The following is a 24,980-nucleotide window of genomic DNA, read 5'->3' on the forward strand; positions in this document are numbered from 1 at the left end:
GAAAACTCTATTCATGTTTCTCAGGAAAATTAAGTTTTGCCTGATCTTAAAAGATTTTTTCTAGTAGTGATTAATTTATAATTACTCAATAGATCCTGTTCTGTTCCTGGACACTGATCTTAAGAATTTTCCAGCTTTTTCATTCACCTCAAACTATTTAGATTAATTTGCTGCTGCTGCTTGTGTTCTTTTCTGAGATGAAAATGTCAGTGTACCCCAAAGACAGCTGACAAAGGTTGGGTTACCTTCACCCTCTGGGCTACTCAGCAGCTTTAGGTTTTGGGTCATGTTTTGCAATACCCTTCTGCTCTCATTTTTCCTGTGGCCTAAAGTAAGCTGCACTATCGTGTCTGTGCTCCCTCTCACTGGGAAGGCTTTTCTGCCTGAGCTGTTTATTTGTTATATCCTCAGAGAAGTAGGACCAGGTAGTTCAGCTTACACCAGTTCTTACCCAGCTTGTAACAGTTCTTGCTTCTTCTTCTGGCCCACCAGGGAGAAACATCCCTCTGAGCATGATACTTAAAGCCTTTTGGCTTTCTCCTATGATGAAAGCTGAAATGTTTGCAAGGGACTTCTGCCAGAGAAGATGTAGGCTCTGTGCCAGACTCACATGCAAATTAATAGCAGTTGATTATAATATACTATTCCCTGGTATCTCAGTCTGATATGAAGACAGGAAACCAATAAAAAGGACAATTAGGTTTACCTTCAAAATTGAGTGTTATTTCTTACAAAGGCTGATATACCCGCTTTGTGAAGCTAGCTTTCACAGAAAGCTTGGGAGAAACCTCTTGAATAACAGAATTCAGTTAGTCTAACCTGCTTGTGCAGTTCACACAGAGTAAGCTGTTCAGAACTGTGTCCAGTCATGGTTTTTTGAGTATCTCCACAAATGGAGACTCCACAGTGTTTCTGGCCAAACCATTTCAGTGTTTCACTGTCATCACAGTAAAAGATGTTTTATTGTGTTTAAGATGGAATTTTCTGGGTTTTAATTTTAGCCCATTGACTCTCACCCTGTAAATGGGCACTTCTGAGAAGAGTCTTGTTCCCTCTTCTTCTTTCCCTCTTCTTCTTTCCTTCCCATCAGGTATTCTTACATGTGGATATGATCTTCCTGAGCCTTCTTTACTCCAGGCTGAAAAGTCCCAACTCTTTCAGCATCTCCTCATATGAGAGATGCTCCCACTCCTTCATGACCTTTGTGAGCCAGTGCTGGAGGTGTACTGGTAGGTCCATGAGTCTTGTGTGAGGCTAGACCAGGACTGGAAGGGCACATTGCTACCACAGCTTTCAGTGGTATGGTTCTCTGCACTGTCATTAGCAAGAAGAAATCTGTTTCTGGGGAAGATTTGAAGCAGATAAATGAGACTAGTGAAGCGATGGAGTATATCACTCACTAGTTACGCCTCCTTTCTGCTTTCTTTACCATTCCATTATGGTAGAGACCACCGAAATTATGTTCCAATTTATGTATGCAGGTGCCACTTCATTCTTTTCATATTTTAGGGATGTTGGTCTTGCTTTTTCTAAAGACAGTGGATGTACTTCCATGACTATAGGGTGAGCAGGCTTCCAACTTTTATCCTATCCACATATATCAAAAATGCAGTATGTTATTGTTATGCATGACTTGAGGTGCAAAGTAACCCTAACAAATTTCTCTCAGAATAGCCAGTTCAGTGGCAAAATGTGCCTCTGTTGAGATGGCTTCAAACTCTGCAGCAATAAGTGTCAGATATGCTTAAATTCAAATGGTCCCAAAATACAGAGAGAAGACAGCACACGTTGCTAGTTTCACTGATAGAATTTCTAGCTACTTAAAAATTGAAGAACAAGTTGCCCTTTAAAATCAATATTGTTCTTTTTAGGTAGCAAATTTTAAATAATTAAAGTTTTCTGATGCTTTTTTAAATCTGTTTTTGAAAAAATCTGAAATTGTTAGGTTTGGTTTGTGGTAAATGGTAGTTTTTGCAACAATTTATTTCATCATGTCATGTTTTATTCTCTTAACTAGAATTTACTCAATCTGCTACTGCAGTCAAAATTCTTGTCTCTCATCTCCATGATATTTTCCAGTGATGTCCTGTTCTTCAGACAGCATATTCTTCTTGGGATTCCCTACAGAGTGTGAAAGGAAGACATGAATATTTCAATACAAGTATGATCCCAGAACAGGGTACAGCTGTCCTGGTGATGCATTTCCTTGCTTAATGGCTTTAGCCTCATTTCCATGTTAAAAATATAAAGAACAAAGAACATGAATAATAGATAAACATGTATGGATCAAGGAAGCATATCAGCTATAAGGGACTTTGTATTGAAGATGAAAGTAGATTATTTCCTTTAATATATTTTCCACATCACAGATAACGTCATTCTCCACTGGCTGGTTGGATCTTATGACTGGATAATGAAAGGAATGTATGCTGCCCTCGCATTACTCTCCTTGGAAGTGCTGAAATCCAGAACATCTGGAATTTATGGCACTTGGAGTTGTATGTGCCAAGAGTACCCCACAGTATCCTCATGCCACAGGACAAGATTTTCACTTCTACAGTTTGGAATTCCCCTTTTTGGGGAATATTTGAAAAATCTTCAAAGACTAATAACCCTTTTGATTTTCAAACCCTTCCTAAGGGTTCTAAGATAAATCACCAACCCAGAGGGAAAAGTGTGATCTAGGCAGGGTCAATTCTGTTAAATATCAGTTTTGTTTTGGTGTTACTACTTTCTAGTGAATGTATGACATGTGTCTTCAAGAGTTTGGTGGCAGATGGCACTAAGGTAATTGATGTGTGAAAGAAGATGGGAAAGGAAACAAAGCCCTCAGGAACAAACAGCATGATGCTTTTCTTAAAGTAAAATATAAAATTGCCTACAAATATCAAAAGTGGAGTCTGACACATACTAGTAATTTAAATTGCTTTCTTTTCTGTTACGTATTTGTGTTAATACCATGCCATTAATCACCTCCTTAAAAGTACTTACTTTTTAACTTGGATCAATTGAACTCCTATGAATCCTCTGACAAATTTCTTTTTATCACCCAAAAAGATTTGCTAAATAATGTGAACTGGAAGAACAACAAAGTAATAGGCAGATCTTGCTTTTGGGTGTTTTGACTATCCTGAGCTGCCCAGAACTCTTCTGATTGTGTAAAATTTTAATTATATTTGTAGTCACACTCCAATTTGATAAAATTGCAATAAACTAATTATAGTAAAAGCAGATACAGCTAATAAAATTAGTACCAGGACAAAAACACCTACAATAAAAACCAGACTAAGGACATGTGAGAAAAGAGAACAAGAATAGAAGGCTTGCAGTTTAAACACAAGATGAAAGGTGACCACATGTTTTTAGAGCTTAGATGTACAAAGCATAACATAATTTAGTTACTCCCAATGTACTGCCTTCTGGTCAAGAACCTGAAAGTCTTTATTTATATAACTTTATTTACTTAGGAGTATTAATAAAGCTACACTGGTAGCAGCATAATACAAAAAGAAGTCATTCTAAAATGCAGGTATTATTTACTGTAGTACTGAGATACAAAAGAGGACCTTTTGTAGTTTCCACTGCAAAGGCTCAGTGGCAGAGCTTCCATTTTGCAAGAATTGGCATCTTGAAGGTCCACAAGTGAAAATGTAGATTATGACATTTAATTGTAACTTGCACAGTTTGGGTTATTTGGAGGTAGTAGGAGAAAAAGTCTTGTTGAGTTTTCAACAACATTTCTTTCCTGTCCTCTGCATACCATAGTTCTGCTGGGGACAGTGCTTGGTAGGATAATGGGTAACAAACTCAGTCTCCCGTACAATATTCATGTTCTTGAGGTTCAGTGGAGGTTTGTTTCTATATATACCTCTTTCCCCACTCAGATCCTTTTTCCTCCCACCTATCTGGTTTCCGAGCATCTAGGTGCCATCAGGGCTTGTGTGTCAAATCACTCGCATCAGACAGACTCTAATACCGCAGAGGTTCTGTCTAAGAAATGAAGGGTTAACCTAACTTGAAAAGAGGTTGTGGAGAAGTGGGTTTTGGTCTCTTCTCACAAGTCACAACTGGTAGGATAAGAGGAAATGACATAAAATTGTGCCAGGGGAGGTTTCAGTTGAATGTTAGAAAAACTTCTCTATCAAAAGTGTTCTCAAAGACTTGGAACAGACTTCCCAGGGAAGTAGTTAAATTGCTGTTTATGGATGTATTTAAAAGTCATCGCAATATGGTGCTCAAGGATATAGTGTAGTAGTGGCCTTGGTAGAGGCAGATAATGGTTGGACTCAATGGTCTTAATGGTCTTTTCCAGCCATAGTGATTCTGTGATTCTGTGCCTGGTCATCCAACCTCACCATGCTGGGAGTTAACCACCTTCCCTCCCTGTTTGCACCAACAAGCAGAAACTGAAGCTGTAAGGGCAGTGCCTCTGATATGAATAGGAAACATTAAATAAAATCTCTGTCACATCCCTGACATGCCTGTGCTCAGACTACTACAGTATTACCCATTTCCTATGCTTCTGCTACAGTTCCTTACAGTATTTCTATTTTCTCATTAAATCTAGGCCAAATAGCCTCATTTTCACATGCATTTTAATAGGTTAGAGGTCTGCTAGTTTCATCTGCCATGTCTCTTTCAAATGATAAAGTCCAATTTGCTATTCTATATTAGACCTGAATGGAGCTTAAAGGTATTTTTACTCCTCAGGAACATACCATATCATGGTTTGCTTGGTCAGTACTACTGAATTTTCCACTACTCTGCCCCTTCTATGGCAATATGAAGGTCAGTTACTTTAAATTCAAAGATGTGCCGAAAGTCATAAGCATGGTGTGTTTTGACACAGTTCTCTGTGGCAAGATAGAGGTGGAAAAATCCTCTCCTTGCAGTAGTTTGTGTTCTCCAGGGAGTAGTGCTTGTAATACTGTGCAAGCCTTTGGTCCACACTCGAATGAGAATGGAACAGTTATTTTGTTTTCCTTTAGGCAGTTACTTCAGAGCAGGGTACTGTCCTGAGCATGCACATTCATCCTGTACACAGAATGGGTAGAATCAGGCTATGTTCATCCTTGCCTATCTGGACTCACTTGTGAGTGTAACTTTGGCAATCTGATCTGGTTGAAGATGTCTCTGCTCACTGCAGGGGCTTTGAAGGTCCCTTCTAAGTCAAACCAGCCTTTAATTCTGCAATAACATATACGTATTCCCACAGCACTTAACAGTCTATTCCAGATAAGTACTTCACAAGAAAGGTAAGAGGTTTATGGAGTTCATAAAAGGTAGGAGTCAAAATTAGGATGAGTTTCACTGCAAGGAAATGATTTCAGAAGGATTCTTCTTTTTTTTAAATCACAGTGCCTCCTATCTCTCAGTTGGCAGGATTTTTGTATTTTGCCTTAAAGTCTATGTATAAATGTATTAAAGATCTAATGGAAATTAGGATTTTCATTTTACACCTGTAATCTTAATCTCTACTAGATCTTTCACAAGTTTTTAGCACTGAGAGTTCTTTGTTTCTAATCTGCCATCATTAATGAAACCAAATCAAGCTTTAATTCCAATTTAGATTTAACTACTACAACTTACCCAGTGCAACTTCCTTTTTTTTTTTTTTTTCCACTGGATTAGTCTCTGTTCATCTAATTGAATTTTCTTCATGACAGTTAGAAGACTGTCAGGAACTTACTGACTTTCAGAATTACATGTGAAACCTCTCACACAAAAATTCTCCTTCTCTCCAATACTCAGGCTTCATATTTGCAATCTTTTTATTAATTATTTGCTTGCAGTCCATGGCTGCATGCTCTTTCACAACTTCCTTATGAATTTTTGAGCCCTTACACTCATTTGATTTATCTTGTCTATTTAACCTTTTGGTAGGTTGCATTTATGGGTATGAAAACTCTGAAACTTTTCATTTGCCAGTACACCCAAGTCCTCTGAAGGGCTGCTCTCAATCCCTTCATCCCCCAGTCTGTTTTGGGGGTTGCTCCAACCCAGGTACACTTAGTCCTGTTGAAATTCATGTGGTTCACACAGGCCCACTTCTCAACCTTGTTCAGCTCCCTCTGGATGGCATTCTGTTGCTCAGGCACGTCAACTGCACCACTCATCTTGGTGTCATCTGCAAGCTTGCTGAGGGTGCAGTCCTGCTGTGCCATTGGTGAAGATAGGAAGTTGATCTCACGATACAGAGAATTCTCTGTCCTCAGTCCACCTGACTAAACATGGCAATTTAGAGGATAGTAAGCAATGGCAACAAGTTCCTACCCAGGCAAGGCTCCCCAGTAACTACCCCACCATCCCAAATGCCCTTGCAAAACAGATACCATGCTCTGCAAGAGGAAGTAAATGGTGACAAGAGTGATAGGTTACCAAGCTTGTAAGTGTTGCTAAGGTTTAGTCAGTCTATACCTCATGTTAAAGCCTCTTTGGTAAAGGGTAAAAGACACACATCTGAAGGGAGTGGAAGGCCTGATATACAGTCTGGACCCACTTCTTAGGGAAGTGCTGCTTCCTTTGGGCCCAGGTTAATCATACAAGGAGAAAGCTTCCTTCCATAATACAGCCCTCATATTACTATCCACTATTGATCTTTCAGGTAGGCAGTGATAAAGTAGTAATAAGAAATCCAAGGCCAATGAAGAGATACTTCAGGGCCTTGGAACAACTGGTTGGGGGATCAGAGGCACAATTAGTGTTCTTGTCTATCCCTCCAGCTGCAGGGAATGATGAGGAATAAACAGGAAGAGTCATCAGCTCAATGTCTCGCTCTGAGCCTTGTGTCACTAGCAGGACTTTGGGTTCTTTAATCAGGGGTTGATTTACAGGACACCAGGCCTGTGGCAACAGATGAGATATACCTGTCTCAAGGGGAAAAAAGGATACTAGCCCAGGAGCTAGGAGGACTCATTGAAAAGGCTTTAGGCTAGATTGGAAGGGGTTAGGACACAAAACTGGGCTTGCTAGAAATAAGCTTGGGGCAGCACACCAGCATTTGAAGTGTGCTGTGCTAGCGAGGTCTTTTGGTCTGCCATGTCAGTGGATGTAGAGAATGGAGACCCACAGGGCAGGGCAGCAAAGATGCGATGGTTATTGATGTGTTAGTAACCATAGGAGCTCCTGAGAACAGCTGGGTAGGAATTAGAACTTCTTTCTGCAAAAAGGTGGAAAGACTGTTATACCAGCTGAAGGACATCTACATTAATGTGTGCAGCATGGGAAAGGAACAAGAGTTGGGAGCCATTTTGCATCAGGAAATCTATGATGTAGTGGCCATCACAGAAATAAGGTGAGATACCTCACAAGACTGAAGTGCTACAATCAGTGGCTACTAGTTCTTCAGAAGGGATAGGCAAGGAAGATGAGGCAGTGGGGGTGGTCCCCTATGTCATGGGGTGTTTTATTCTCGTGAGCTTAATGGTGGTGGCAATGGGGTTGAGTGTTTATGGGTAACAATCAGGGGGAAGGCCAACAAGGAAGATATCTTTGTGGGAGTCTGTTACAGCCCACCCAGCCAGGGTGAAGAGATAGATAAAATATTCTTTAGGCACATGGGAGAAGTCTCACAATTGCTAGCCCATGTTCTCATGGGGGCTTTCAACTTTCCTGATTTCTGGAAATGCAACAAAGCAGAGAAGGAGCAGTCCCAGAGATTCCTAGAGCTTGTAGAGGATAACTTCCTGTCACAGGTGGAAATGGTGCCAACTAAGCAAAGTGCCCTGATGGAACTGCTGTTTGCAAACAGAGAAGGGCTTGTGGGTGATGTAATGTTTGGGGTTTGTCTTGAGCACAGTGATCAAGAAATTGTAGAGCTCTTGACTGTTAGGGAAGTAAAGAGGTGGGAGTCAGCAAAACTGCCACATGGGACTTCCAGGAGGCAGACTTGTTCAAAAGGGAAGTCTTAAAGGCAAAGGAGCAGGTCTTCTTCATGTGCTGAAAGATGAGTCAGCAGGATAGATGGCCTGCCTGGTTGAATGGAGAGGTTTGGTTGCAACTCGGGGGGAAAAGGAGAGTTTATGGTTGTTTGAAGAAAGGTTGGGGCACTCAGGAGGACCACAAAATTGTTATGAGCATATGCAGAGAGAAAATTTGAAGGGCCTGGCTTCAAATGTTAAAGATAAGAAATGTTTCCACAGATATATCAACTACAAAAGGAGGCCTAAAGAGAATCTCCATCCATTGTTGGATGAAGAGGGTAAGGGATGAGGAAAAGGCTGAAGTACTTAATACCTAATTTGTCTCATTCTTTAGGAGTAACACCAGTTGATCACTCAATACCCAGAACCATGAGCTGGAAGATAGGGATGGGAAGCAGAGTGAAGCCTTCAAAATCCAGCAGGAGATGGTTAGTCACCTGCTGCACAAGTGTATGGGACCAGATGGTATACACTCAGGGGTACTGAGGGAGCTAGCAGAAGTGCTCACTTTCTAGCATTTACTAGCAGTCCTGCCTAACAGGAGGTACCAGCTGACTGCAGATCAGCAAACATGATGTCCTTCTACAAGGAGAGCCAGAAAGAGGATCTGGGGGACTGCAACCTGTCAGTCTGACCTCTGTGCCAGGGAAGGTCATGGAGGAGATCATATTGAGTGCCTTTATGCAGGATGTGCAGGACAATCAAGTGGTCTGGCCCAGTTGGCATTGGTTCCTGTAGGGCAGGTCCTGCTTGACAAACCAAATCTCCTTCTATGACAAGGTGGCCTACTTAGTGGGTGAGAGAAAGGCTGTGGATGTTGTTTTTCTGTTCTTCAGTAAAGCATTTGACAGTGTCTCCTACAGCATCCTCCTGGAGAAACTGGCTCAGATGGGTGGATACTTTGCTGGGATAAGAACTGGCTGGATAACTAGACTGGGTCCAGAGGAGAGCAACATGACTGGTGAAGGGAGTGGAGGGAAAATCTTGTGAGGCGAGGCTGAGGGATCTGGGGTTGTTTAGCCGGGAGGAGACTCAGGGGGGACCTTATCACACTCTGCAACTACCTGAAGGGAATTTGTAGTAAGGTGGGTTTCAGGTTCTTCTCCCAGTCAAGACAGCATGAAGCTGCAGCAGGGGAGGTTTAAGATGGATGTCAGGAAGCGCTTCCTCATGGAAAGAGTAATTAGACACTGGAACAGAGTGCCGAAGGAGGTGGTGGAGTTCCTGTCCCTGGGGGTGTTTAAGGAAAGATTGGATGTGGCAATTAGTGACATGGTCAGTATAGTCAGTGCAGTGGTGTAAGGTCATAGGGTGGACTTGATGATCTCAAAGGTCTATTCCAACCTCAATAATTCTGTCATTCTGTGAAAGAGTGGTGGTGAAGGAGTGGTGGTGAAAGAGTGGTGGCAGATGGACACAAGTGGTATGCCCAAGGGCTCAGTATCCAGTTCTGCTTAATATCTCTACCAGCAGATGACACTAAATCAAGTGTGAGTGTTGATGTGCTTGAGGTTAGGAAGCCTCTGCAAAGGGATCTGGACAGGCTAGATTGTTGGGCCAAGGTCAACTGTGTGAGATTCAACAAGGCCAAATGCCAGGGTCACGACGACACCATGCAATGTTGTAGGCTTGGGGTAGAGTGGCTGGAAGGCTGCTCAGTAGAGTAGAGTAGAGTAGAGTAGAGTAGAGTAGAAATTAGAATAGAATAGAATAGAATAGAATAGAATAGAATAGAATAGACCAGGTTGGAAGAGACCTTCAAGATCATCACATCCAAACTATTATCCAGCCCACCTAATCAACTAAACCATGCAACCAAGCACCCTATCAAGCATCCTCCTAAACACCTCCACAATGATGGTGACTCCACCACCTTCCTGGGCAGCCCATTCCAATGGGCAATCACTCTCTCTGTGTAGAATTTCTTCCTAACCTCCAGCCTAAACCTCCCCTGGTGCAGCTTGAGACTGTCCTCTCGTTCTGGTGCTAGTTGCCTGGGAGAAAAGACCAACCTCCACCTGTCCACAGCTTCCCTTCAGGTAGTTGTAGAGATCAAGGGTCTCCCCTGAGCCTCCGCTTCTCCAGGCTAAGCAATCCCAGCTCCCTCAGTCTTTTCTCATAGGGCTTGTGTTCCAAGCACCTCACCAACTTTGTTGCCCTTCTCGGGACACACTCCAGCAAGTCAACATCATTCCTAAACTGAGGGGCCCAGAACTGGACACAGGACTCAAGCTGCAGCCTCACCAGTGCAGTGTACAGGGGCAAAATGACCTCCCTGCTCCTGCTGGCCCACTGTTCCTGATCCAGGCCAGGATGCCATTTGCCCTACTGGCCACCTGGGCACACTGCAGGCTCATGTTCAGCCTACCATCAAACAGCACCCCCAAGTCCCTCTCTGCCTGGCTGCTCTCCAGCCACTCTGACCCCAGCCTGTAGCTCTGCATGGGGTTGCTGTGGCCAATGTGCAGAACCCGGCACTTGGATGTGTTCAATCTCATGCCCTTGGACTCTGCCCATCTGTCCAGCCTGTCGAGGTCCCTCTGCAGAGCCTCTCTACCCTCCAGCAGATCAACTCCTGCTCCCAGCTTGGTGTCGTCTGCAAATTACTGATGATGGACTCAATGCCCTCATCCAGATCATCAATAAAGATGTTAAAGAGCATGGGGCCCAGCACTGACCCTTGGGGCACACCACTGGTGACTGGCCGCCAGCTGGATGTGGCACCATTCACCACCACTTTCTGGGCTCAGCCCTCCAGCCAGTTCCTAACCCATCGCAGTGTGCTCCCATCCAAGCCATGGGCTGACAGCTTGGCCAGGAGTTTGCTGTGGGGGACAGTGTCAAAGGCCTTGCTGAAGTCCACGTAGACTACATCCACAGCCTGCCCCACATCCACCAGGTGGCTCCCCTGATCCTAGAAGGAGATCAGGTTGATCAGGCAGGACCTGCCCTTCCTAAATCCATGCTGGCTGGGCCTGATCCCTTGGCCATCCTGTAAGTGCTGTGTGATTGCACTCAAGATGACCTCTTCCATAATCTTGCCTGGCACTGAGGTCAGGCTGACAGGCCTATAATTCCCTGGCACATCCAACCAGCCCTTCTTGTGCATGGGCATCATGTTGGCCAGCTTCCAGTCTTCTGGGACCTCTCTAGTGAGCCAGGACTGCTGAAAAGTGATGGAGAGCAGCTTGGCCAGCTCATCTGCCAGCTCTCTCAGCACCCTAGGATGGATTCCGTCTGGTCCCATGGACTTGTGGGGATCCAAGCGGCTGAGGAGATCTCTAACTACCCCCTCTTCCTGGAACACAGGCACACTCTACTGCTTCCTGGCTCCATCTGCCAGCTCTGCCTTTTCCTCATCTTTTGCTACTACGTTCCCCTCCTTGTCCACCAAGGAGTGGAGGTTGTCCTTGCCCCTCCTCTTGCTATTAATATATTTTTAGAAGGACTTTTTGTTGTCCTTCACAGCAGAGGCCAGTCTAAGCTCCAAATGTGCTTTTGCCTCCCTAATTTTCTTCCTACAGGACCTAGCAATATCCTTAAACATTCTACAGGTTGCCTCACCTTTCTTCCAAAGATGGTACACCCTCTTTTTTCCCCTTAGTTCTTCTAGAAGTTCATTACCCATCCAGGCTGGCCGTCTGCCCCAGCGGCTCATCTTCTGGCACATTGGCACAGCCTGATCCTGTGCCTTCAAGAGTTCTTCCTTGAAGCAGGTCCAGCTCTCCTGGACCCCTTTGTTTTTAAGTGCTGTTTCCCAAGGAACCTTCTGAGTTAGTTCCTTGAGTAACCTGAAGTCCGCTCTCCGGAAGTCCAGAGTGGAGGTCATCTTGCTGCCCCTCTTAGATTGACCAAATACTGAAAATTCAATTGTCTCGTGGTCACTGGCCCATAAATGCCCTCCAACCACCACATCACCCACCAGCCCTTCCCTGTTGGTGAAGAGGAGGTCAAGCAGAACCTTACCCCTGGTAGGCTCACCCAGCACCTGGGATAAGAAGCTGACCTCCATACACTCTCAGAACCTCCTAGACTGTCTCCTCTCTGCTGTGTTGAGATCCCAGCAGATATCAGGCAGGCTGAAGTCGCCAGTGAGAACAAGGTCAGGTGATCACGAGACAGCCTTTAGCTGCCTATAGAATGTTTCATCAACATCTTCCTCCTGGTTGGGTGGTCTGTAACAGACTCCAACCAGGATGTCTGCCCTGTTGGCACCCACAAGCACTCAACCTGATCATCCCTGGGTATTATTACTTGGGGGTCTTGATTGACAGCCAGCTGAATGTGAGCCAGCAGTGTACTCTTGTAGCCAAGAATTTCAACAGCATTCTGGCCTCTAGCAGCAATAGTGTGGCCAACGGGACCAAGGAAATGATTTTCCCCCTGTACTTTGCACTGGTGAGGACACACTTTTAGTAGTCACTTCAGTTTTGGGGCCTTCACTACAAGAAACATATTGAGTTGCTGGAGCACATCCAGAGGAGGAGAATGAAGCTGGTGAAGGTTCTGGAGAACAGCTTTTATGAAGAGTGGCTAAGGGAACTGGGATTGTTTAATCTGGAGAAAAGGGAGGCTGAGAGGAGACATCTTCCCTGGAAGGGTTATCAGACACTCAAACAGGCCCCCAGGGAAGTGGCTGAATCAGCATTCAGATTATAAGTGTGTTTAAAAGACTAGCTGTGAGACCTGGTGGACAGCAGGATGACCAGCCTGGGTTTAGGAAAGGAAGGTCCTGCCTAACCAGTCTAATCTCATTCTGTGACTGGGTGACCCACCGGGCACATGAGGGGAAGGCTGTGGGTGTGGTCTACCGAGACCTCAGCAAAGCCTCTGACACAGTTCCCACAGCATCCTCCTGGAAAAGCTGGCAGCCCATTGCTTGGACAGGTGCACCTTCACTGGGTTAAAAACTAGCTGGATGACTGAGCACAGAGAGTGGATGTAAGTGGTGCAGCATCCAGCTGGTGTCCAGTGACCAGTGGAGTCCCCCAGGGATCAGTACTGGGCCCAGTTCTATTCAACATCTTTATTGATGACTTGGATGAGGGGATCGAGTCCACTGATAGTAAATTCATGGATGACACCAAGTTGTAGGGCAGTGTGGATCTGCTGGAGGGTAGGAAGACACTTCAGAGAGACCTGGACAGGCTGGGTCGATGGGCTGAGGCCAATGGGATGAGGTTGAACAAGGCAAAATGCAGGGTTGGCCACAGTAGCCCCATGTAGTGCTACAGACTGGGGGATGAGTGGCTGGAGAGCAGCCTGGCAGAGAGGGACCTGGCAGTGCTGGTTGACAGCAGCTGAACATGAGCCAGCAGTGTGCCCAGGTGGCATGGATGGCCAATGGCATCTTGGATTGTATCAGGAATAGTGTGGCCAGCAGGGCTAGGGATGCAATTCTGCTCCTGTACTTGGCACTGGGGAGGCCTCACCTCGAGTGCTCTGTGCAGCTCTGGGACCTTCACATCAAGAGTGATACTGAGGTGCTGGAGCAGGTCCAGAGGAGAGCAACGAGACTGGTGAGGGGGATCAAGGGGAAGTCTTATGAGGAGAGGCTGAGGGAGCTGTGGTTGTTTAGCCTGGAGAGTTGGAGACTCAGGGGAGACCTTATCACACTGTAACTATCTGAAGAGAAGTTGTAGTCAAATGGGTGTCAGGCTCTTCTCCCAGGAAACCAGTGACAGGACAAGAGGGCATGGCCTGAAGCTGCCCCAGGGGAGGCTTAGGTTGTATGTTAGGAAGCACTTCCTCATGGAAAGGGTGATTAGACACTGGACTGGACTGCCCAGGGAGGTGGTGGAGTCACCATCATTGGATTTCTTTAAGAAAAGATTGGATGTGGCACTTGGTAGCATGGTTTAGCTGATGTCATGGTGTTAGGTCTTAGGCTGGACTTGACAGTCTCAGAGGTGTTTTCCAGCCTCAGTAATTCTGTGATTCTGTGACCGTGAGCCAGCAATTACCCCTTGTGTCCAAGAAGACAAATGACATCCTAGGTTGCTTCAAGAGGTGTGTGGCAAGGAGGTTGAGGGACATTATCCTTCCCCTTTGCTTTGCCCTGGTGATACCACATCCAGAATACTGTATCCAGTTCTTTGCTTCTTGAAGCAGGTGCAGAAAATTGCTACAAAGGTGATTAGGAGACTAGAGTATCTTTCATATGAGGAAGAGAATTAGGTACTTTTGTCTGGAAAAGAGAAGACTGGGGGGGATCTCACAAACCTGTGACAGAACAAGAGGACACAGCCTCAAGCCGCACCAAGGGAGGTTTAGGCTGGATGTTAGGAAGAAGTTCTTCACAGAAAGAGTGATTGGCCATTGGAATGGTCTGCCCGGGGGGGTGGTGGAGTCACCATGACTGGAGGTGTTTAGGAAGAGACTGGATAGGGTGCTTGGTGCCATGATTTAGTTGATTAGATAGTGTTGGATGATAGGTTGGACTCGATCTTGAAGGTCTTTTCCAACCTGGTTAATTCTATTCTAAATGCTTATAAATGCTTAAGGGGCAGATGTCAGGATGGTAGGACCAGGCTTTTTTCAGTAGTGCCCAGTGACAGGACAAGGGGTAAAGGAGTACAAATTGAACAGAAGTTTCTCTTCATTTAAATATGAGAAGAAATGTCTTTAATTTAAATGTGGTGAAGCACTGGAACAGGCTGCCCAGAGAGCTGGTGAAGTCTCCATCTCCGGAGACAGTCAAAACCCACCTGGATGTTTTCTTGGCAGGAGGGTTCTTGGCAGGACAGTTGAATCTCCAGAGACCCCTACCATTCTGTGGTTCTGTGATTCCATCATGCTAAGGGACATGGTTTAGCACCAGACTTGGTAGAGTTAGATAATTTTGGACTCAATGATCTCAAAAATCTTCTCCAAATGAAGGAATTCTATGGTTCTATGATCCTATATTAAAAAATGCTGCTTGCAATAATGACCCCTAAGGGACACCACTTGTTACTGTTCTCCACCTATACATCGAACCATTGACCATTACCTTCTGGATGTGACCATCAAGCCAATTCCTTATTCACCAAACAGTCAATTCATCAAATCCATGTCTCCATTTTAGAGAGAAGAATGTTTTGGGTGGCTGTGTCAAAGACCTTACAGAAGACCAGATAAACATCTCTAGCTCTTTCCTTGTCCGCTGATTCACTCCATCATAGAAGGCCACTAGGTTGGTCAGGCAGGAACTGCCCTTGGTGAAGCCATGTGCTGTCTCAAATGTAATCAGAAATTACAAACAATTTAGCACTGTTGACTAACGTTATTCATGCTGTTTGCTCTGATATGGTGCGACACCTTCATACTCAGTAATGAGCAGTAGGTAATAAGGCAAATATTGTTGTAATCCATCAGGAATGTCCAACAGGATTATCAGGAACCATCTGTTCATCTAGTGTAAAAATACACAGAAGGGAACAAATTAATTCAATGACTCTGACACCTTTGAGGATCAGCTGTTAATCCACATATCTGCATCCTCTTTGTTATACGCTAAAAGCAGGGTTGCAGGTACTGGCTGTCAGCCAGTCTGTCTGCTATGACCACCCTGTGGGAATTGCATAGGCTGTTCAGAAAACTGGAATTATTTCAGTTTAGTAGTGTTGGATTTGAGGAGTATTTTTTCAAGTACCCTTTATCACAGTATTTCAGATTTCCAATTCCATTTAAAATAAGTTTCTTTTTAAAGTTGAGATTTTTTCCAATATATTTTTTCCAGAAAATATTACCATCCATTTTGAATTGACAGAGTAATATTGAACAGAATCTTACTATAACAGGAAATTTTAAAAAGCAGATTTAGTCCAAAATTTACAGCAGAAGCCAGTGCAGTGTATTGAAGGCAGGACTGTTTAGAGTCAGACCTTGCATGGTGCTGGGCAGCACTGATCCAAGTAATCTTGAAATCCACAAAATAATTCATGTGAGTAAATACAGCTGACATTTTCTGGCATCATCAATGTGCATTGCAGTTAGTGAGCTCCTGTTTGTATAAAATGTTCTGCACTGAATATAGGACTAGAAAAGCTTTGAGGAACATAATCTCTCCAGCAAGATTAGAGTTTTCCTGGAAATAATTTTACTAACTGTGAGAATTAACCTAGTTTTATGCTTGGTGTGTTGAATTACTGGAATTCCTGGAACATGATTAACATCAGTGTCATACACTCTCATGCCTCTCCCTGTTTCTTTTCATTCTCTGTAAGGTCAGAGCCTCCCTTTTTTGTTAACTGTTTGTCTTGTATCCTGCATGTGCTTCCATTTTTCTGATTACTCTTGGACTCCTTTTGGGATGTGTTGTCTACTCATGTCCTCACCCCAGGTTCTACTAAAGCAGTCACAAGACACAAAGGCAGAGATCAATAAGTTTAAACAAAGGAGCTGGCCATAGGGTCAGGAGACACTGAGCCCAAACTAAGCAACGCATGTAGTCCGAAATGCTGTGTGGAGGGAAGTTCATATTGAATTTGCTGGGAGTTCTTCCCAGGTAAGGAGTACAGAGCTTTAGGACTAATATCAAGATAGTAGCCCAATAACTTCTTCTATATTAAAGAAGCTACAAAGATTATGTTGCAACACTAAGAACATTTTTACAAAACAGCATATGTATTGCATATAGTTATAAAACATTAAATTGTTTTTAAATTACATGGATTTTTTTTAAGAGAGACTTAGAGTAATGTCATATTCTACTGGGCATACTTATATACAAGTAAGATACTTTGGATGAGCAAGAATATGTCAATATTTGTAACTGGTTTTGATAAAGTATGTCTATGAAAAAAATCACTACCATTCAGTCTTTACTATTTTAATAATTTAATGGTGATCCAGTAATTTTTAGTAAAATGGCATAAAGCTTTTGCTCTTTGTGGAAAGAATATTCATTTGGTAGATTCAGGTATCTATCTGCAAATAAGTGGGTTTTCTAAAAGGATCTTTCAAAGCATCAGATTTGCATACCATCACAGTATTTTACAGTTAAAATTTAATAGACAAGACCCTATTGAAATTCACCTGTGTGGAAAAGTACTGAGAGATAATGAAGTGCATCTGCTGCAAACAAAATATTTGTACAGTATTTCTACCTTTGAGTACTTAAGCTTGTCATAAACATGAAGAAAGAATACTTCTAAAGAAGATGGCACTACCAAAATGTTAAGATCCATTTTCACCCTTTATCAAAAGTTTTTACCCTTTATCAAAGGTTGGTTTACATTAAAATGATGAATGAAATAATCCACAAATCCTTCTTGTGCTTAATTACTCTGTGCCTGTTTTTATAGACCTGCATCAGTTATTTTATTTATGTGTATATACACATACATGCCAACATTTAAGAAAAAAGTACAGCATGAAATGAGGTGTAAAGCAACATCATGAGAAAAAAGGCAAGTTCATCCAATATTGTATCAGGCACAAATAATAGTAGGCCTAAAAGATCTGGAGATCTGTGCATTTCTTTCTTTTCTTTGTCCTGATAGAATATAGTAATGCAATGTATTCCGCTCTATGTAAATAGTTAATCAATTTAATACCATCTAATGAAGTGAGTAGGGTTTTTTCCTGCTTTCACAAGTGACAAGAGCGTGGTTAAATACAGTAACCCCTCTAAAGCAAATCAACATCCGCATTGATATCAAAACAATGTTTGTGTGTCTTGTGTGACAAGAGTTTCTTAGACAATGTTTTGAGATTTTTTAGTTCAGATGGCTGAGGATTTTATTATCTGACCTAGGGAATGGTGAAAGATCTTAGTTTCCAACACTTCTGCTAATCAGGTCAAGGTTTACTATATTTTCCCAAATGCAGAGGACACTAAATTTGTGGTCAACTTGAAAAAGATGAATTTCAGATTTCAGTGCTTCTCCCACATCTCACTTTAGCAGGTTATTTATGTAAAGCCAGTGACTTGTGAAATTTCAAGGGGGGAAGGCATTGCCATTTCTGTAATCTGTGTCTCGCTGTCCTGCAGAATCTTTGCATAATCACTGTTTGAGTTTATGAAGCACATGCAAAAAAGTGTACATTTCTTTAATGTCTGCTGGTTCCTTATCTCTGTGTCTTTTACTGTGATGTTGTAGAGCTTGGATCATATGGAAACCTAAAATATTATGACACAATGACTGAAGAAGGTAAGAAATGCTTTAGAATTGTTTGTGTCAGCTTTTTTTGAAGCCCTTTAAGCGCCTTTTGTGTATTCACTTCTTCCTCCATTTTTCTTCGTCCTGTTTTCATTTTATCCATTTTTATGGTAACTCCTTTTTGCATGTCTTCATTGACAGTGTGATCAGTTATGGCTCTTTTTTTCAGGTTTCATTTTCAGCATTTCGATTTTGCTATTTCAGATAAGGAAACACAATGGAATGTTTTTATTAAAGAGCATACATACAAAACTACACAGTATGGCACAGTATAACATAAATTGTAGCTGCTTATTTTATGCCATATTTTATATAGCATCCAATAAAGTGAATTAATTTATGAATGCTCATATCACTCATTTTGAGAACAATTATTAAGTGAATTCAGTCTTATTCAAAAGTAATGAATAGGTATTGAAAACTAGACATAACTAGTTCTGGGTTATTAATTGTGCATTTAATTGCAATGCAAAAGGTATAAAATTTTAAATTCTAATTCTAACAATACAAGATGGAAATAATTTGGATCTTAATCAGGGCCCAGTGAAGTCCTGGGAAATGTTTCTGCTGGTTCAAGAGCCTTGCAGTTTATTATATAGGTGTTCAAGAGGGGATTGGACATGGCACTTGGTGCCATGGTCTAGTCATGAGGTCCGTGGTGACAGGTTGGACTCGATGATCTTTGAGGTCTCTTCCAACCGTGGCAATACTGTGATACTGTGATATACTAACTCAGGAAAGCAGCTACATTTCTGGCACGTGCTTCCTGTCCCAGTATGGTCAGTATTTCTATAGCTTGGACATTTCCCTGAACTGAGACCTGATTCTCTGCAAGACCAAGGCCACTTACCTAGCTCTCTGACTATAATCCAGATAGATGAGTTCATTAATTTTCAGTTTTGTAATTAATGACCTGTTTGAGGATGGAGATAAGCTTGAGGCTCGTAGAACAGTTGGCTCTCTATTCCTACTTACTTTCAATCTTGCAGATACAAGGGAAATAGCCAGATTTTCTTTCTTAAAAACACAGATATTTTCTATTTTAGATTAATCTTGTAGCTAAAAAGGTTTTAAGAAACCCTTCATTATATGACTTCTGACTATTGCCCATTTTCTATATCTGCTGTTGTTACTCACATACAGTCATGCTATGCTTGGTTGATACTCACATACAGCCATACTATTCTTGGACTGGCTCTAGGAGACAGTTCTTTGTCTTTTGTTCTTGATGTTGGAAAATGAGTAGCAGATGTGAGCTCTTAGAATGCTCTTGCTGCTTTCCATTGCCCAGATTGTCCATCTGATTCACAGAGATGACACCAATATAAGATGTCTGAGAGGAGATATTAACAGGTGAACAGTGATGTCTATGATGTTTAAATACACCTCTGAAGCACGTGAAGTGAGTCATTAACCCTGGCTATTCAGACACAGCTACCAGAGATGTGCATTTTGCAGTATATGTCATCTCAGCTTTCATTGAATCAAGATGTGAAGGTCATTTCTCATTGTAGCATCAGAGTTGGGTATGTTAAGGTTTATATTTTTTATGCTGAAGTATTAAATCTATCATTTCAAAAGTAGCTAATACATCTGATTTTCATGCGTATCCTATTGACAGTTAAATGGAAAATACCCATGCCCAGGGTAGTGGTGGAGTCCCCATCACTGAAGATATTTTAGAGTTGTCTAGATGAGGTGCTTAGAGACATGGTTTAGTCAAGGACTTGTCAATGTTAGGTTAGTTATTGGGCACAATGACCTTAAAGGTCTTTTCCAATCTAGGCAGTTCTGTGATTCTGTATATATTAATCCTGTGTCTATGCTGCAGTAATGCTGTTAGTATTCAATGTCATCTCAGAAAGCACTCCTCATGCTGTACTAACAGCATAAATCCAATAGCTAAAATAAGAAATGAAGCATTTTAATAATCTAGTTCCCTCTTTTTTTCTTTTTTTTCCCCCTAACTGAGCTTAATACACATTTTGTACAGAAAGTTAATGAGAACATGTAAATCCAGTTGCAAATTGCACATCTTTATTTCCAAGTCTACCTAAAGTGGAAATAGGTAACAAATCTTTCAGTCTTCTAGTGAACTGTTCTATGCCTGCTCATACAGTCAGAGGCATAAATTAATGGTGAGGTCACAATACGATGCATAATCAGATATAGCCTAATGGCTTCAATGATCTCTATTGTGTTGTTGGGTCCTATTTTGTCTGAAAGTGACTTTAAAGTAGTTGTACATTAATTGGGCCCAACTGGGAGAGAAAATACGCTCTACCAGAACATAAGAGACCCTCATATTAATCTTGTGATGTTAAATAACCCCCACCAACAGCCTACAATGTGACAAAACTGTATATATTTTAATTTGATACTTCTCTAGCATTTTAAAGGGAAAAGTACATCAGGTAGATTTCTGGAACTGATCAATTGCCACACACTATTTTCTACTATTGACCATGAGCAGGACTAGCAGGTACAGTGTAGACAGCTCAACAGCAATAGAGTTGACATCTTCAGACTTAGGAAAGCTTGGCTTTCATACATATGGTAATATGTATTTGATCAGACACTGAAAGCTCAACAAATTGTAACAGAGTCTTGAACTTTCTAAACAACTGAATTTCTGAAGATGAACTGGTTTCCTATCAATTCAAAGGATTTTCTGACCCAGACAATCTATAGCCTGTGATTTAGGTTGTAGTCAGAGGATTGGCTTTTTAATATATCCTTGATCAGGAGTAGAATCTCTGAAAGTGATGCCAGCTAGAGTTACTCATACACATCAAGGCATGTCTCAGTTATACAATAATGATTTATTTGCATATATTCAAATAAAACCAATTTAGTTTTAAGCTACCTTCTTTGCTAGTCACCTGGCCTTGATCTTCTGCTCATTCTGCCTGATTCTTTGTAAAGTGATCGGAAAAATCTGTCTGAGTTCAGCAAATCTAGATTAATGAGGAATTTTTCTATGATAATTTATCCTATTTTGGATCCATTCAGTCAAGCATTTTAATTCACCTAAACTCTCATGCTACCAGATGGTGTGAAAATTACTCTTAAGTAGTCAAACCCATAGTACATAGAACTGCTAAAGAGGAAACATAAGCTCCTGCCCCCTCCTAGAAATAAGAACAGAAACATGAAATTCCTATGGATCATTTTAGTAACCCTAAAGAATAGAAATAAAGAAACAGGAGAATGTCAGTGCCTAAGATGAAACCTTTTGAGTCTTCTGTAAATTTGAATGACTTAGAAATATCCTGAGCTGATGTCTTTTCCTTGTGGGTCTCTGCTTCCCCTTTGCTGAACAAAACTTGGTTTGAAGGAGGAAAATGGAAGGGAAAGGGAGGGAAGAGGAATAGAATAGCTCTGCTGTCTTTTTATGTCTCGCTGTCTTCTCACTGCAGGCTAGTACTACTGCTTTCCTTAGTTTCATGCTTTTGATAGTTATCATGTATTTTAATCACTTTCTCACACTGTTAGCTACACTGAGTGAATCAAATGGAAAAAAATATGTAAAGCAATGTAAGCTGAATCATGCATGTACTGAGAAATAAAAATAAACCAAAATACATTTTCAGTTCAATAGTGACTCAGTTTTGTCTGTTAAAAACAAAACCATTCCAAATAATCTCAAAACAAAAGACTAGAGTATCCTTACAGAATTCTGCATTACTTTAACTTTTTACATCGATCCTTCAAAGATCCTAAACCATTCTAGAGTTGGTGGTATTATGGAATTATGGTTCCAGAGATAATTATCAGAAAATGCCTCAATTTCATCATTTGCATCTCTTGAAAAAACACTTCTGTTTATTTTGGACATCACAAGCCAAATTCTCAAACATTGAAGTTGCGTTGGAGTCTGAAATCTAAACCAATACTTTAGTAAACAGATATCGATGTGGGATGAAAATTATGCAGGCACATTTCAGTACCTATACATGCCTCTGGATAAGCACTTTTAAAATGCTCCTAGTGTTTCAAAAGAAGTTAGAAACAGACTTGACTCTTAGCATTTCTGCTTAAAATTCTTGGAATTATTATTTGCAATTTTTCCCCTATTTTTTCTTTCACTTATCCTATATCCCAAGCAATTCCTTTTCCTACCTCTATTTTACTTTAGCTCTTTGTTTCTTCTTCCCCTTCTAGCTGAAATCTCTGCCACTGACCCTGTGCATTGAAATAATTAGATGGTTTGCTATTTATGATTGTGTTCTATGCTGAGATACTCTTCTTCAGGCAGTGTTACTCTAGATACTATGTACCAGAAAATATAATCTTTGCAATATATTGTGAATGGCTAATTGGGTTTTTTGAGCATGATGCAGTTGTCAAAAGATAGTGGCTGCTGAATGGACAGTGTTGCTTATTAAATCTTTGTGGTATTTTTATTACTTTCCGAGTGATTTGCTGTTCACATTAATTTCACTTCCCAGCAAATGTTAGCTGCTAGTCCCTGTGAGCTGTGCATATGCTACTTCTCATGAAAAGGTGTTGGTACAGGGGTTTGAAGTTTCCATTTGTGAGAAGGGAAAAGAGGATTTCTTTCCTGAATGATAATTTATTCTTGTATGTCTTTTATTTTAGCTTGGAAGCAGTGAATGTTACCCAACTGAGTTAATTCATGAGCTGTTACTGTTAATTTCTGCTATCCATTGTGTGATTCCATCAAAGCATCTTCTGATCTTCAGTCTGTACTGGTTTTGCTGCAGGGATACCAACAGTATTCAATGGATTTTTTTTAAACTTGAGATTAATTAAAGCAGCTACTGGCCTGTATGACCATATTGTTCTTAATTGGAAGTGTACTGTATTGAGGCCAGCAATTAATACCTTTTAGGCAGATTAAAAAAAGACTTAACAATAACAATGAGGATAACAATAAAGATACATACATCATGTTTCTACACAACACAGACTACCATAAGATGTCAAAAGAGTCTTTATTTAGAAAGATAACCAAAATAGAGAAAGGATTAAATTGATTTCACTTAATATTTGCCATCTTTGGCATTGCCTAGTTTGAATATGTCAACTGGACTCTAGGTCAATAAAGAATGATATGACCTCTCTGAGGACGGAATGAGTTGCTCTAGAGACAGTCTAGATGATAAAATGTGTGGTTAACCTCATGGGAGAAAAAAAAACACCTGGCAGGTTGAGAAGAAAAGTTACTTTTGAGAAGCTGGTATGGAAGGCATGAGTTGTGGATATTTCTTCTCCTCTGAAGTGTCTATAGAAGTCAGAGGCACATAGCTGAGTGCAAAGTGACAAAGTTGACCACACTCACCATGATGCAATATATGGGTTCATCTGAAATTGTGTTACTGCAGTTGTAATTGAGACCTGAAACTTTTGGTGTTTATTTATATTCATCTCTGTTCATCAGATGTTTAGGCTTAAATCCTGCACCAGCACTTTAATAAAAGGAACTTTACCCATGATTTCCTAAGAAAAACAGTAGCTTTTATTTTAAATTTCATGTTCAATTTGTTGCTGAGTTCTCAGAATAGAAAAGAAAATTACATTCTTATTTCCACTAAAAATAATTAAAAAATATATACATGTTCTGTCTTTGATGAGGAATTGAAATGGATTATCAGCACTGATGTATGGAGCCTAAGCTATGGCAAATAAACTTTGCTTCTCAAAATGGCTGCCTTTTAATAATAAAAATGCTTTCTTTTAGGAAAGTTCAAGGAAAGGGCCTCAATTCTGCATAAGATCGCCAAAAAGAAGTGCCAGGTGGAAGACAGTGAAAGGCAGAATGGAGCTGCTAATCATGGTGAGTGCAGCAGGACAGATTTATAAGCTGCTCCAGAGGGCCTTTTTTTTTTCGTTTGCTTGAAAATCCTTTGGGCTTAATTCTCCTTCTATTTCATTTGTGCTATTTTAGTAAATATTTTCTTATTCCCTAAACAAAATATTATGAAACTTGTGGATGGGACAGGAGTTAAATATTAGAAGATAAAGGCAGCTAAAAAGCTCCTGGTAGGGTTGAAAGAAAAGCAGAAATGCTGGTTTTATTGAGTTGTTCTAGGAGAATGTGTTTTGTGTGGTATCAGCCTTGTCACAAAAAGAAACAACCTTCATATTCAAGGTTTGGTTTGTCTGTCTGCTGCTTGCTGACAGTCATTTAGGCCAATATATGTTAATTGTGCAAAATAAGCTTACTTTGGTTTTCCATTAAGGGTAAGAATTTACATTTTAGTTCAAAAGTTCCTGTACTAAAAGAAAACCTGTGATATGTTCTATTTTCTCTACTTTACCTCATGTGTTTTCTACATTAGAAAACTAAATGTAAATGCATCTGAAAAAAGCTGAGTCATGTTATTAGTGGATACTTTTTCTGACATTGTTCTATGTTTAGGTACTATTTGCATCTGAGATCAAGTAGTTAGATTGGACGATCTCTTAATAAACCATCATGCTTGCTGTGGGGTTAAGAAACAGTACACATGCACTGGAAAAAGTACAAAGTCTGGCACTCTGCTGTGGCTGTGATCTTGGATTTTTAATTTAGTAGAATCTCAGGATAGCAGTAATGTAACCAGACAGTTGTGTTTACTTCTGCAAAAAGCATACCATACAGACGTATACCATAAGGCATGTCGAACTTCAGTTAGACATTTCGTATTGCTATTCCCCATAGCTTCTTATTATCCAAGGAATTTTTTTACTGTTGTCATTTTTATCTGGTATATACTTAGAGAATATCAAGACAGTAAAAGCAATTCAATTCCTGTAAAAGCACAAGGAGTATAGGATTCTGTTTTAAGGAATATCCTCTGTCATTGGATGCTATTAGACCATCCTTTTCCCACATTTTGGCATAAGAGCATGATTACAGATTGGACATTACTAATTTTAAGGGTTAGGGTGTTACAAAAGTTGCATC

The 24,980-nt window shown here is 41.1% G+C and overlaps 1 protein-coding gene across 3 annotated transcripts in view; it reads left to right on the forward strand.

Annotated features, from left to right (window-relative positions):
* Nucleotides 1-24,980, forward strand: part of SLC24A2 (solute carrier family 24 member 2) — a 124,198-nt gene that overhangs the window by 64,621 nt on the left and 34,597 nt on the right. For 2 of the 3 annotated variants that reach the window (XM_009906620.2, XM_054178097.1), the window contains 2 exons: nucleotides 18,008-18,058; nucleotides 23,772-23,867. In XM_009906620.2, coding sequence (XP_009904922.1) covers nucleotides 18,008-18,058; nucleotides 23,772-23,867 — 147 coding nt within the window. The remainder of the gene's footprint in view (nucleotides 1-18,007; nucleotides 18,059-23,771; nucleotides 23,868-24,980) is intronic. The other variant, XM_054178098.1, reaches the window with a different exon arrangement.

Source organism: Dryobates pubescens, chromosome Z (genome assembly GCF_014839835.1).
Source record: "Dryobates pubescens isolate bDryPub1 chromosome Z, bDryPub1.pri, whole genome shotgun sequence".
Lineage (NCBI taxonomy): Eukaryota > Metazoa > Chordata > Aves > Piciformes > Picidae > Dryobates > Dryobates pubescens.